Consider the following 12,053-nt stretch of genomic DNA (forward strand, 5'->3'; position numbering starts at 1 on the left):
ATGGTGGTGGTCCCCGCCACTAGTGTTGTTATTATTGTTGTTGTTGCCGCCTCCGAAGTGAAGCATTTCATGATGATCTGGAATTTGGGAATTTAATTTTGAGAGGCCGCCTAAACTCATATTATTGTTGTTGCTACTTCCATATAAATGACTCCCAATGCTACTCAAACTTGGTGGATTTCTTGCACTTTCTTGTGCCAATGCATCACAAAAGGCTCTATGAGTGATGAAACTGTCACGCCTGCATGTTTAAGTTATATACACTATTAATATATCGTATTTTATAATAATCAATCTAGACTTTGGATTATTAATTAAAGAAGTAGAGTCTTGTGAAAAGAATGTTTTTAGTCAAGTAGCTAGTAGAAATTTTTTTTAGACAAATGATTACACCATTGAAACTTACCAAAAACGTCAATAATAAACATATATATGGACTTGAAAATGAGTTGAATAATATAATTTTGTACAAAGTGGTCCCATACTAGAGATGATTATGACAATTAAGAATCAAATAATAATAATACAAAAAATATAATTAATAATGGAAAAATCTTTACACTGCCTTCAACAACAATGATAACATACTCAGTATAGAGTCCGCCTAGTATATTGAGTAAGAGAAAAACTCTACGATAATAATTAATTTAATCTAAAAATAGAAATAATTTTTTTTTCCACTTAGTGTCCGCCTCCATATTAGAGTCCGACTATTTCGAATTTGTGTCGTATAGGACCTCAAGAATTTGTCTATACTCAAACTCAACCTCAAAACCTCTAATTAAGAAAGAAACAACTTCATTCGTAGCACCTATATCGGCAATAAAATAAAACATTATCATGAAAAGGGGTGTGGTTGAAAGAATTCTGAAAAAACACTTAAAGCATCTATACAACTCAGACAAAAAAACAAACAAAAAAACATGAAAAAAGACAACATTTTTTACAACATGGCATAGCAACACGTGAATAAGAAAAAACAGATAGCAGTAACGGCAAAAGGACGATAATTCCTAGGAAAAAAAATGACTGAAAAATTCAGACAAAAAAATAAAAATAAATTTAAGTATTACTTCATTGGTACAATTTTTTCTACCCTACTATTTCTCGTCTCGAATTATATTTCACTTGACACAAAATTTAAGAAACAATTAAACAGAAGCTTTCAATGGGAAAATCGTTTGATACAACATGATTTTCCCACCTTATTTCCGCAATAACCAACACTAAGAAAATACATGATGAAAAATCTCATGAAATACCAAAAAACTTTTTAATTTTTCAGTGAAAAAATAGTAATTTTATTATAGGAAAATGACATTTTTTTAAAAATGGGTAAAGAAAAATATGGATATAAATTGGGATAAAAATAATAATACTTTAGTAGTAGTACAAGCAAATAAAAAGATCCAAAGACAAAAACAAAACCTATTAGAAAACAGACAAAAAGGTAAAATAAAAAAATAAATTGATAGTCCAAAAAGAATATGTAACTGTTGGAAAAGCTGGAAATAACTTTTTCCATTAATTCAAGTCTTTTTTTATGACTTTTTATCACTTCTGGGGAATCTAAAAGCCCTAAAATCAAAGAAGATAGTCATAGCTATATATTTTCACTTTTAGCTACTATAATCCTCATCGTTGTTAGTACCAAATTAGGTGTGTAGCAATAATTAAAAAAGAAAAAATTAACCTCGATCGTAATATTTTTTCTAACAATTTAAACTTTCAGATGAAATGATTGTATATACCTTCAAAAAAGGGTATTTGCGAATACAATAATTTTAGTACCACAAAATCATAAATACCAAAATAAACAAGAATCAAGAAACCCTCTTTTCATTACTAGAAATTCGCGAATTTTTTCACATAAATTCCTATCACATTTCCCACGATTTTAGTGATGACGTATTCTTGAACTTTATCTATAATACGATTTAATCTTTCAGATGAAATGACGAACATATACACAAACTTTGAGAAAAAGAGGTGCCACAATCACATGATTGTTAATTAGAACCAAAATAGATGTCCATAAATCAATTATTTTTTAAAAAACTCATTGTTATTCATATTTGTCTTATCAGCATTTAAAACTTTTAGACGAGACAATAAATACTATAAACCTTAAAGAAAAGAATGCCACAACCACATGATTGTTAGTAAGTACCAAAATGGGGTCCAAAAAATAACCTCATTTTTACCCATTTATATCCTTCCTATATATCAATACTTAAATTTTTAGACCAGACGATTACTACATACCTTGAAAAAAGGGTGCCACAATCATATATCAGAACTTAAATTTTTAGACGAGACGATTACTACATACCTTGAAAAAAGGGTGCCACAATCATATATCAGAACTTAAATTTTTAGACGAGACGATTACTACATACCTTGAAAAAAGGGTGCCACAATCACATATCAGCACTTAAAGTTTTAGACGAGACGATTACTACATACCTTGAAAAAAGGGTGCCACAATCATATATCAGAACTTAAATTTTTAGACGAGACGATTACTACATACCTTGAAAAAAGGGTGCCACAATCACATATCAGCACATAAACTTTTAGACGAGATGATTACTACATACCTTGAGAAAAGGGTGCCACAATCACATCGATATTCGCGCGTACCGCAAGTCTTAGTATGAGCTTTCCAATCAGATTGAACAGCATACTTCTTGGAACACTTCTCACATTTGTATTTTTTTTCACCATGTTTTCTTGAATAATGTTTCTTAATCCCAGTAAGATCACCAAGTGCTCTTGAAGGTTCATGATGTACACAACTAGGCTCAGGGCACAAATAAACTTTTCTCTTAACCTCTTTTGTACTCTTTTGTTTTAATTTCCAAGGCAAATTATGTCCTCTTCTATGTAGTTGTAAATTTTGTTCTCTTTGAAAACCTTTGTTGCATACCTCACATACAAACCTATTTGTTGCCATTAGGGTCTTGGGAGATAGTGCTATTATTTCTGCATCTGGATCTGAAAAATAATTAACAAAAATAAATAAATAAATATTTATGAGAGGAATTAATTTATGTTGTTCAGATACTTCAAAAAAAAAAATGTTGTCATATGTGTATCGAATTGATAAAAAAAATGTAAAGGTTAGAGAGGGTTAATTCAACAAATCACACTAACTTTTTTTTAAAAAGATTTGGAGGAGGATATATTTAGAAAATTTATGTTGTTAGGTTGTTGTTTGAACCCTTTAATAAATGTTTGACATAAATATATCAAATCCTTCAAAAATTCAATACTTGAAGATTTCGAGCAACATATATCTAGAAAATTTATGTTGCTGGAATTCTTTAAAAATAGTGCCGCCACCATAACAAATCTTCAAAAAATGAGTAGCTTTTTGAGAGATTCGATGTATAACTAACAGTAGTACTTTTAAAGAGTCTGAACAAGATAGACGGATTTTACTTCACAAAACTTTAGATCAAAAAGTGAATAAAGTGGTTTTTTTTTTCTTTGCATAAAACTCATGAATTCCCTTTCAAGATTGACTAGGGTTTGTTTTTCTTCTTTGTAAAGTTGAATTTACAATTAAATCACCTTTTTTTTATTCCTTTGCTTTTTGATGAAAAAAAGGAAAATTCAAACCCCCTTTTATTTTTATTTTTTGATAAAAATAAATAAATTTAGTATATATATATATATATATATATATATATATATATATATATATATATATATATATATATATATATATATATATATATATATATATATATATATATATATATATATATATATATATATATATATATATATATATATATATATATATATATATATATATATATATATATATATATATATATATATATATATATATATATATATATATATATATATATATATATATATATATATATATATATATATATATATATATATATATATATATATATATATATATATATATATATATATATATATATATATATATATATATATATATATATATATATATATATATATATATATATATATATATATATATATATATATATATATATATATATATAAGATACTTGCTTGGTGTTCCAGGCTGATTTCTTCTCTTTTTTGTTGCTGCTTGTTGTGATTGAGTTGTTGATGAAGAAGGCGGTTCGCCATGTTGTTGTTGTTGTTGTTGTTGATGAAGAAGAATTTCGTGTTGTTGTTGTTTTATCTGTTCTTCTTCTCTCATTGCAAGAAACATAACCGATGAAGGTTCTCCTGACATCTTTCTTGAATTCACCCAAATATGAATTCAAGAAAAAAAAACTCCCCTTAAAAACCTTATCTTCAAAAACAAGAACAAAAAAAAATAATATTGCTAATTAATTAGCAAAACTTTTTTTGTTTGAACTAATGAAAATGAGTGAATGAGTGAGTGAGAGTGAGAGGAAAAAAAAAAAAGAGAGCAAGAATTATCCCATGGTGAGAGAGCTACTTGCTATAAATGAATTTTTTCTAAAAAGATGCCAATGAGGTTTTTTCTTCTATGTTTCTTCTAGGTGTCATATATATATATATATATAATATAATATAATATATATATTTTTTTTGTTTTCTTCTCTCTCTATAACTATTTTTCCTTCTCATTTTTTGCCTCTTATATCCCTAGTTTAAATGCCAAAAAGAAAAATAACATAAATGTCAAAAGAGGGAATCATAACTTTGAAAGAGTAAGTTTAGGGATCGTATAGTTTATAATATAACTATACGGGGAGTGTAATGAAATAAATTAGTTATGTGGCGAATATAATTCAAGGATTATTATATAAAGATTGAAAAAAAAATGAAAAGATAACTAATTATCAAAAGAGGGAACTAAAACTTTTAACGAGTAAGTTTAGGGATTGTATGGTTTATGATTTGATTATACAAGAGTATAATTAATGAAATAAATATTTATTATTTATATGGTGAATAATAATAATACATAAATAAGTTATTATTATCCTACATTCTATTTTATATAAAATAAATATATAAGTTGATTCTTGTTTAAGTTAAATGAGTTAGTAATACAACTTTTGATTTTTCATAATTAAACAATTCACTTAATTTATGTGAAGTTTATAATGGAAAACAAATAATGTAGTAATTATATGAAAGTTATATTGGTTATAACTGATTTTATATTGTAGATCAAATATTAGGTAATAATTTAATTCTTTATTAAAAAATTAAATTTTCTTATACTTTAGAGCAAACGACTTTTGAAGTGTATACCTTTAAGAAGTTTAGCAAGAGAAATTTGTAAAAGTTACTGATGAATTATAAAAAGCACAAATTATTATAATTATTTATATGGTGAATAATTATTATGTGGTGAATAATGATTTTAGAATTATTATGGAGATTGCAAAAATGAAAAGATAACTAATTATCGAAAGAGGGAATAAGAACTTTCAAAGAGTAATGAAATAAATTGTTTATATTGTAAATAAAATAATGCAGGGATACTTTATAGTATTATATAATGAATAATGATTTAGGGATTATTATGTAGATTTTGAAAAAATGAAATGATAACTAATTATCAAAAGAGGAAATCGAAACTTTCAAAGAGTAAGTATAGAGGACATTTGGTTTATAATTTAACTATACAAAGAGTATAATGAAATAAATTATTTATGTGGCGAATAATGATTCAGAAGTAATTATGATAAAAATTACTAATGAATTTTAAATAGCCAAAATAATTATAACTACAAATAACTTAAAGATAGATACTATTTTGGAAAATTAGGTAACATTTGTTTTGTTTTATCATAATTTTCTCATATATTTTGTAGGTTTTAAATCAATTTTGAGGTGAATTTAAGTAAATCAATTTTAGAGCAAAAGTTGATGACTTAAAACAATTTTCCTATTAAAATTATTTTTTATATATAAAATTTACACAAAAGGATTTCTTTTTTAAAAAAAATCTCAAAAGGGGAAGAGGTGGAAGTAGAGGAAGGGACCATCAAAGAGGGATATATGAGATTTCTTTTGTCCTTAATTATAAATTTTATGTTCGAGTTTTGAAAATTAAAAAAATTCTCATACGAAATGACTTTTCTTTAAATGATATACAACACAAATTTAAGCTAATTTATGCAATACTCAAATAAATAAATAATTTTGCGATGATTATTAGCAATCAATAATATAATTATCGTTATATTATATATAGCGACAAGAATAAATATACATATTTATAATTAACACTCTATATAAAAATTGTTTAAGGATGACCTTAACTCAATTGTCGCTAAACAAAAAATCTTGCCATCATTTTATTTTCTCGTCAATTTTAAATTACGAAAATTTAGTCCTTGAAAATTATTCTTCCGGACAACGTTAAACTAAATTCTCTAATATTTCTCATAGGTTTGAACAAATTTATAAAATTTTAGATCGTAATTTAATGTTTTCTCGTCTGTTTGATCTAAAGAAATCGTTAAATTGCGATTAAAAAAAGATTCATAAGTTATTAAATAATTTTCTAAACAACAATTCCCTAAATGAAAAATTGATAAAAATTTATAATAAATTAAATTAGTCAGGTCAGTGAACTTCGAATATCGTATGACGGAGAGGGGTGAGGAGAGGAAGATGATGGTGCTGTCATTGGAGCCCACAACCCGTAACGTGTCCATATACGACGTCGGATTGGGTCCACCAACTTGTTTCTCTTTCTCTCATTTCGTACTTCTAATCACTTCATGCCAAAACCCTTCCTTCGTCGCCATTTTGTTATTTTCGATGTTTGATATTCGTATCGAGGTCTCGATTAATTTAAATATATGTCATGTAAAATTTATTTAACGGTAAAACACATTAAAAAAAGATGAAATCATATTCAAGACCTTTGATTAAATCATGTTTAGTGCCTATTATCACGGACCGTGGGAGCATGAGGGACGATATATGTTTTTGACCGATAGAAAGCATCTCTCTTTTGCCCCTCCTGACCGAACTTGTCTAAAAAAATCACAATAGAAAAAATTCTTCTTATCAGGAGAGTAGCGTTGGAGACATCTTTATAAGATGATGTTTCGTCGTCCTGCGATGTTAGGATCGACCGGATCATCCTCGGGATCCGAAAAGAAAAGAGAGACAGAACGAAATCACTTTGTTTCAGTGACATATCTAATTAGATTGAATAGGATTTGATGAGCTGTCACGATCAATCACATAAATTTGGAGTAATATTTTCACACAAAAAAAATAATTAAGAAGCTTTTCAGTCTTTCAGTGAAAATCAGTTTTCCATCATTATTTTTTTCATTGAGATGATCCGATGAGAAATGGGGTGGGGGGGGATTATATTTTATAACATAAATTTTTTATTAATTCATAATGAGAAAAGCATATTTTTAGCAGTGCTAACTATATATAGTAATAAATTTTATTTAATTAGCTAATAGTAAAAAATAAATATTCCAAATACATATTATATATAAAATTCTTTGTCTATTTTCATTTTCCACTTTATGCCACTGAACTCACATGCGGTTTTTTTAAGAAGTGTTATTGTGGAGCCTGAGAAATATTCTTGTCTATTTTCTGTTTCTAATCTTCTTCTTTTTTTTCGACATAATTTTTTTAAAAAAAAACAGAAGAAACAAAACTAGAATTAATGTCTGGTTTGATTGAACTTAATAATTTTTATTAAAATCTATATTTTATTTTAAGAAATTTCACTTAATTGAGGAGGCTATATACTTTGTGGAACCATTAATTAATCTCTCTCTCTCTCTCTCTATATATATATATATAAACTTTGTTTTAATTTGTAGATTAATTTGTTAAGTTTTAGTAAAGAACAAAAGAATTTCATGAATTCTTCATATATGAGTAAATAATGCAAGTAACAAATCATGTTTACATATTTTTTTATCGCGATTGAGTTCTATCTATGATATTGATATGAATAGAAAACATCATTTTCTCTCAAAGTAGAACTTTTAATACGAATTTAGATTAGTCGAACGTCAAAAAAATATCTAACACACCGACTAAACAACAAACAAACAAACAAACAAAAAATAAAAAATAAAAATTAATGAGTCACATACCTCATCAGTTACAAAATTATATTACGTTCTCCAAGATAGAAGGATGACTTTTGCTTCTATTTTTTTGGCCCCTTATTGTAATTTGTAACATATATATATATAGTCTTTTCGTTATTTAATACATAATGAAGTAAATAAATTTTTTTCTCTATTGTTACTTAAACTTTTAAATAATACGATCACATATTTCATTATGATAAAAGAGAAAAAATAAAATTCAAAGGTTCAAATTTCACCGTCACCAATTATTTTAATTTTAACTCAATTTTTGAAGCAGTCCTCCTCATAAAATAAGACATATTTCCATTATTGGATAAGAATGGGTCTACTGAAGTTCACTGTCCCACCCCCTCCCATAATACACAAACTAAAATTAATAATTGAGAATATATTTTTCTAAATATTTATATTTTTTAAATCATAAAATTATATTTATATTTTTTTATTCTTTTATTTTAATATATAATTTTATTTTTTTGAAAAAAATAAATAAACCTCATAAATACTTTAGTTAACATATGTAATTAAAGGCTCGTTTAGATCATGGTGTTTTTTCTTCTCTTTATTTTTTTCAAAGTATATTTTTGAAATATTGTTTGGTTATATTATACATTAGAGAGACCAATTTTCCAAGTGATGTTTTTTTCTCACTAACAAAGCATTATTTTTTTCTCTATGTAGTCACTATTAAAAATAGAGGTTTTTTCTACCGCGAATTAATAGAAAATATATTATAAAATATAATTTTTTTCATTGAATTAGCTTACTAGGGAAATGAATGGTTGGAAACAGATTCTTACTAAACAATTGAAAAGCTTTTTCATTTTTCGTATTAAAACACTAGTACTATTTTTTTCCTCATTGATTCAATCAAAATATCTACGAAAATAGCCACTAAACATATTTCAATGAAAAAAAAATATTTTTTGAATAGTGTATTAGAGTTCAAATATAACTTTAATTTTCAAATATCATTTTTCAACTTCAAATATATGTTTTTCCAAAAGGATATCAAGCACCTGCTAAATTCACCAACCTTATTTCAATTTAAGACGATGACGAAATTTGTTTATCGAAAACAACTTCTAACCCATAAAGATAAAGATAACGTCTGCAGAAACTCATTCTAGATCTTCAGATCGTACTTAAATTATATTGAATATATTAGTATCGTTATTGTTTGAGGAAGAGAAAAAATAGAAGAGAATCTTGAAATAGTTATAATGTATATAAATTAACCAACAAGAAGCTTGTGTTATGGTGGGAGAGTCACATCAAAGGAATAAAAAAGGTTAAGAATGTTATATATTATATAAAGAAAGTGGATATCACAATCATATATAGGACCCACTAAAAAGACCTAATCCAACCACTTGGGATTTCAAAATAAATAAATTATTAGTATGTAACAATCATACTTTATCTTAAGAGGCTTAAAATTAAATAATTGGTATTTTCTATAAAGTTACCAAAAGTTAGCAAGAAAATAGGTTGAATTTATAATGTAATGACAACCAAATCATCATCATGCATGGTCAAGACATGCAAGAACGTTAGAGGAATTAATGGAATGATAATAATGTACTTTTCTTTTAACCTTTATTCTTCATCTTTAATCAGATGTTTCGAATTTGAAATTTAAAAAAAAATGAGAGTGCTGTCTTTGCAATGCGCGAATACGAATTTAGTCAAACTTTAATAAATAGATACATAATGAAACTTATATATTAAGTTTGAAAAGTAATATTTCATTGTAGAGATGCACACACAAAAAATAGAAATTACTAAAAAAAAAAAAAAACTAATATAGTTTTTAGCGATAATAATAAAAGTCAATTAAAAAAATTATAATGGTTTACTAAATTAACCATTGCTAATAAATTCAATTAAAATCGCGCTAAAAGTCACATGCTTTAACAAAAATTATAATGGTTTACTAAATTAACCATTGCTAATAAAAAAAAATAGAAATTACAAAAAAAAAAAAAAACTAATATAGTTTTTAGCGATAATAATAAAAGTCAATTAAAAAAATTATAATGGTTTACTAAATTAACCATTGCTAATAAATTCAATTAAAATCGCGCTAAAAGTCACATGCTTTAACAAAAATTATAATGGTTTACTAAATTAACCTCGAAAATGACCTAATTTGCACTTTTAACGTCCTCTTTTATTCTCAACAAATTCAATTAAATTGTCAATAAAAAATTACCCTTTTAGTGTTGGATTAAAAAAATCCCTCTACACAGAAATACAAGAACAATAATAAACTACACCTCAATGTCAAACAAGTTGGGATCGTCTAAAACACGCAAGAATACAATAGGAAAAGAAGAAAGAGTTTTACACAATTATTTATAAATTATGTAAAATTAATATTTTTAAAGATAGGACTGCGTATCGGTCAGATCGGTTCGATTTTGAAGTTTATCGGTTTGACTTATTGGTTATCGGTTTATAGAGATGCTAAATTGTTATAGAATCAATATGATATTGGCTTATCAATCGGTTATTGATCGTTATCGGTTTAACCATTAAGATTTGACACAAAAAAAATCATTGAAAATCACTTAGAAACAAGGTGACAAATCAAATGAACCATGCACATGAGTTCACAAATTGCATCTTGCTCAAAAGCAAACACTTTTACATTGTAGAATAACCAAGATTTTGAGATAACCAGAAATACACGTAGGAAACTAAATTCTAAGTCAATGACTTTATATACAAAACAGTATGAATATAATTATTTAATTTACTATTGGGTTATCGGTTAACCCGTTAAGAATCGATAACCCGATAACAAAAAAAAATCTAAATTGATAAATCAATAACTTTTTTTTTTCGAATTATCGGTTTCGATTCGGTTTTGAATCACCCTATTTGGGGTGGGGGTTAGCTACATGTTTTTACTTATCAAAAGTTACATTAACTATTGTGACATGTCACTAGTTTATATAATTTAGTTGAATCTTATGATTGTGACTTTCCATTCTAAAAGAATAAAAGAAACAAGTTGAGTTCCAGCTTTTATCAAGGCAAAGGCTTTGTATTGGTTATTCATTTGAAGAAAAGAATGTACAATGACATCTCAACTTGTCACACAGGCCTTTATTAATTATTATTGTCAAAATACACCAGCAAATAGGCCATATAGTTTGCAAAGATTTAATAATATCTTTTTATTTTACTTTTAAAATTATTTATATACTTGAATTTGGATGATTTTGTTTTTTGTTTTTTGTTTTTTGTTTTTGCTATGTTTGATTTTTTTTTAATAGATTGGACTTTTGGAAGAATGCAAGTGAGGCAGATATAGAGCGGCTGACTGAGTTGTTTAATGTTATATTTAAGATGGTAAAAATGTCAGAGGAATGGAGATGGAGTACTATGGTGCATGAATTGTACAAGAATAATTGTAATAACTATATATATGGGTATCAAGATACTAAGTCAGCTATGAAAGTATGGAAAAGGTGATTGAGATAAAGACGAGGAGAGGCGTGTCTATCTTTGAGAATCAATTCAGATTCATATCGGGGCATTCGACTATAGAAGTCATATGTCTTATAAAGAGATTGTTGGAGCAATATAGGGTAGTAATAAAGACAGTAAGAGGGACTTACACACAAGGTTTATTGACCTAGAGAAGACATGATAAAGTCCTTAGGAATGTCGTCCTTTGGAGATGTTTGGAGTATTAAGGTGTACGTGCATGTGGCTTACATTAGGGCTATTAAGGACATGTACGATAGATTAAAATTTGAGGTAGGCAATTGGAGAAGACTCGTAACACTTTCTAGCTAGTCGTGACGGGGTTGCACCAGGGCTAGTTCCTTTTTGCCTTAGTGATGAATGATTTGACACGATATATCCAAGAGGAGGTGTTGTGGTGTACATTAGTCACAGATGTGTAGTATTGATTGAAGAGATACGCGGTAGAGTAAATGATAGGCTGAAAGTTTG

The 12,053-nt window shown here is 26.7% G+C and overlaps 1 protein-coding gene across 1 annotated transcript in view; it reads right to left on the reverse strand.

Annotated features, from left to right (window-relative positions):
- The window catches only part of LOC102586049 (protein indeterminate-domain 5, chloroplastic-like), a 10,048-nt gene extending 5,541 nt beyond the window's left edge, over window positions 1–4,507 (reverse strand). The window contains exons 1-3 of the mRNA XM_015309248.1: window positions 4,063–4,507; window positions 2,601–2,997; window positions 14–241 (exon numbers count right to left, since the gene is read on the reverse strand). Of these exons, the coding sequence (XP_015164734.1) occupies window positions 14–241; window positions 2,601–2,997; window positions 4,063–4,252 (815 nt within the window). The 5' untranslated portion in view covers window positions 4,253–4,507. The remainder of the gene's footprint in view (window positions 1–13; window positions 242–2,600; window positions 2,998–4,062) is intronic.
- Between the last annotated feature and the right edge of the window lie 7,546 nt (window positions 4,508–12,053).

This window comes from Solanum tuberosum, unplaced genomic scaffold (genome assembly GCF_000226075.1).
Source record: "Solanum tuberosum cultivar DM 1-3 516 R44 unplaced genomic scaffold, SolTub_3.0 scf00098, whole genome shotgun sequence".
NCBI classification, from domain to species: domain Eukaryota; kingdom Viridiplantae; phylum Streptophyta; class Magnoliopsida; order Solanales; family Solanaceae; genus Solanum; species Solanum tuberosum.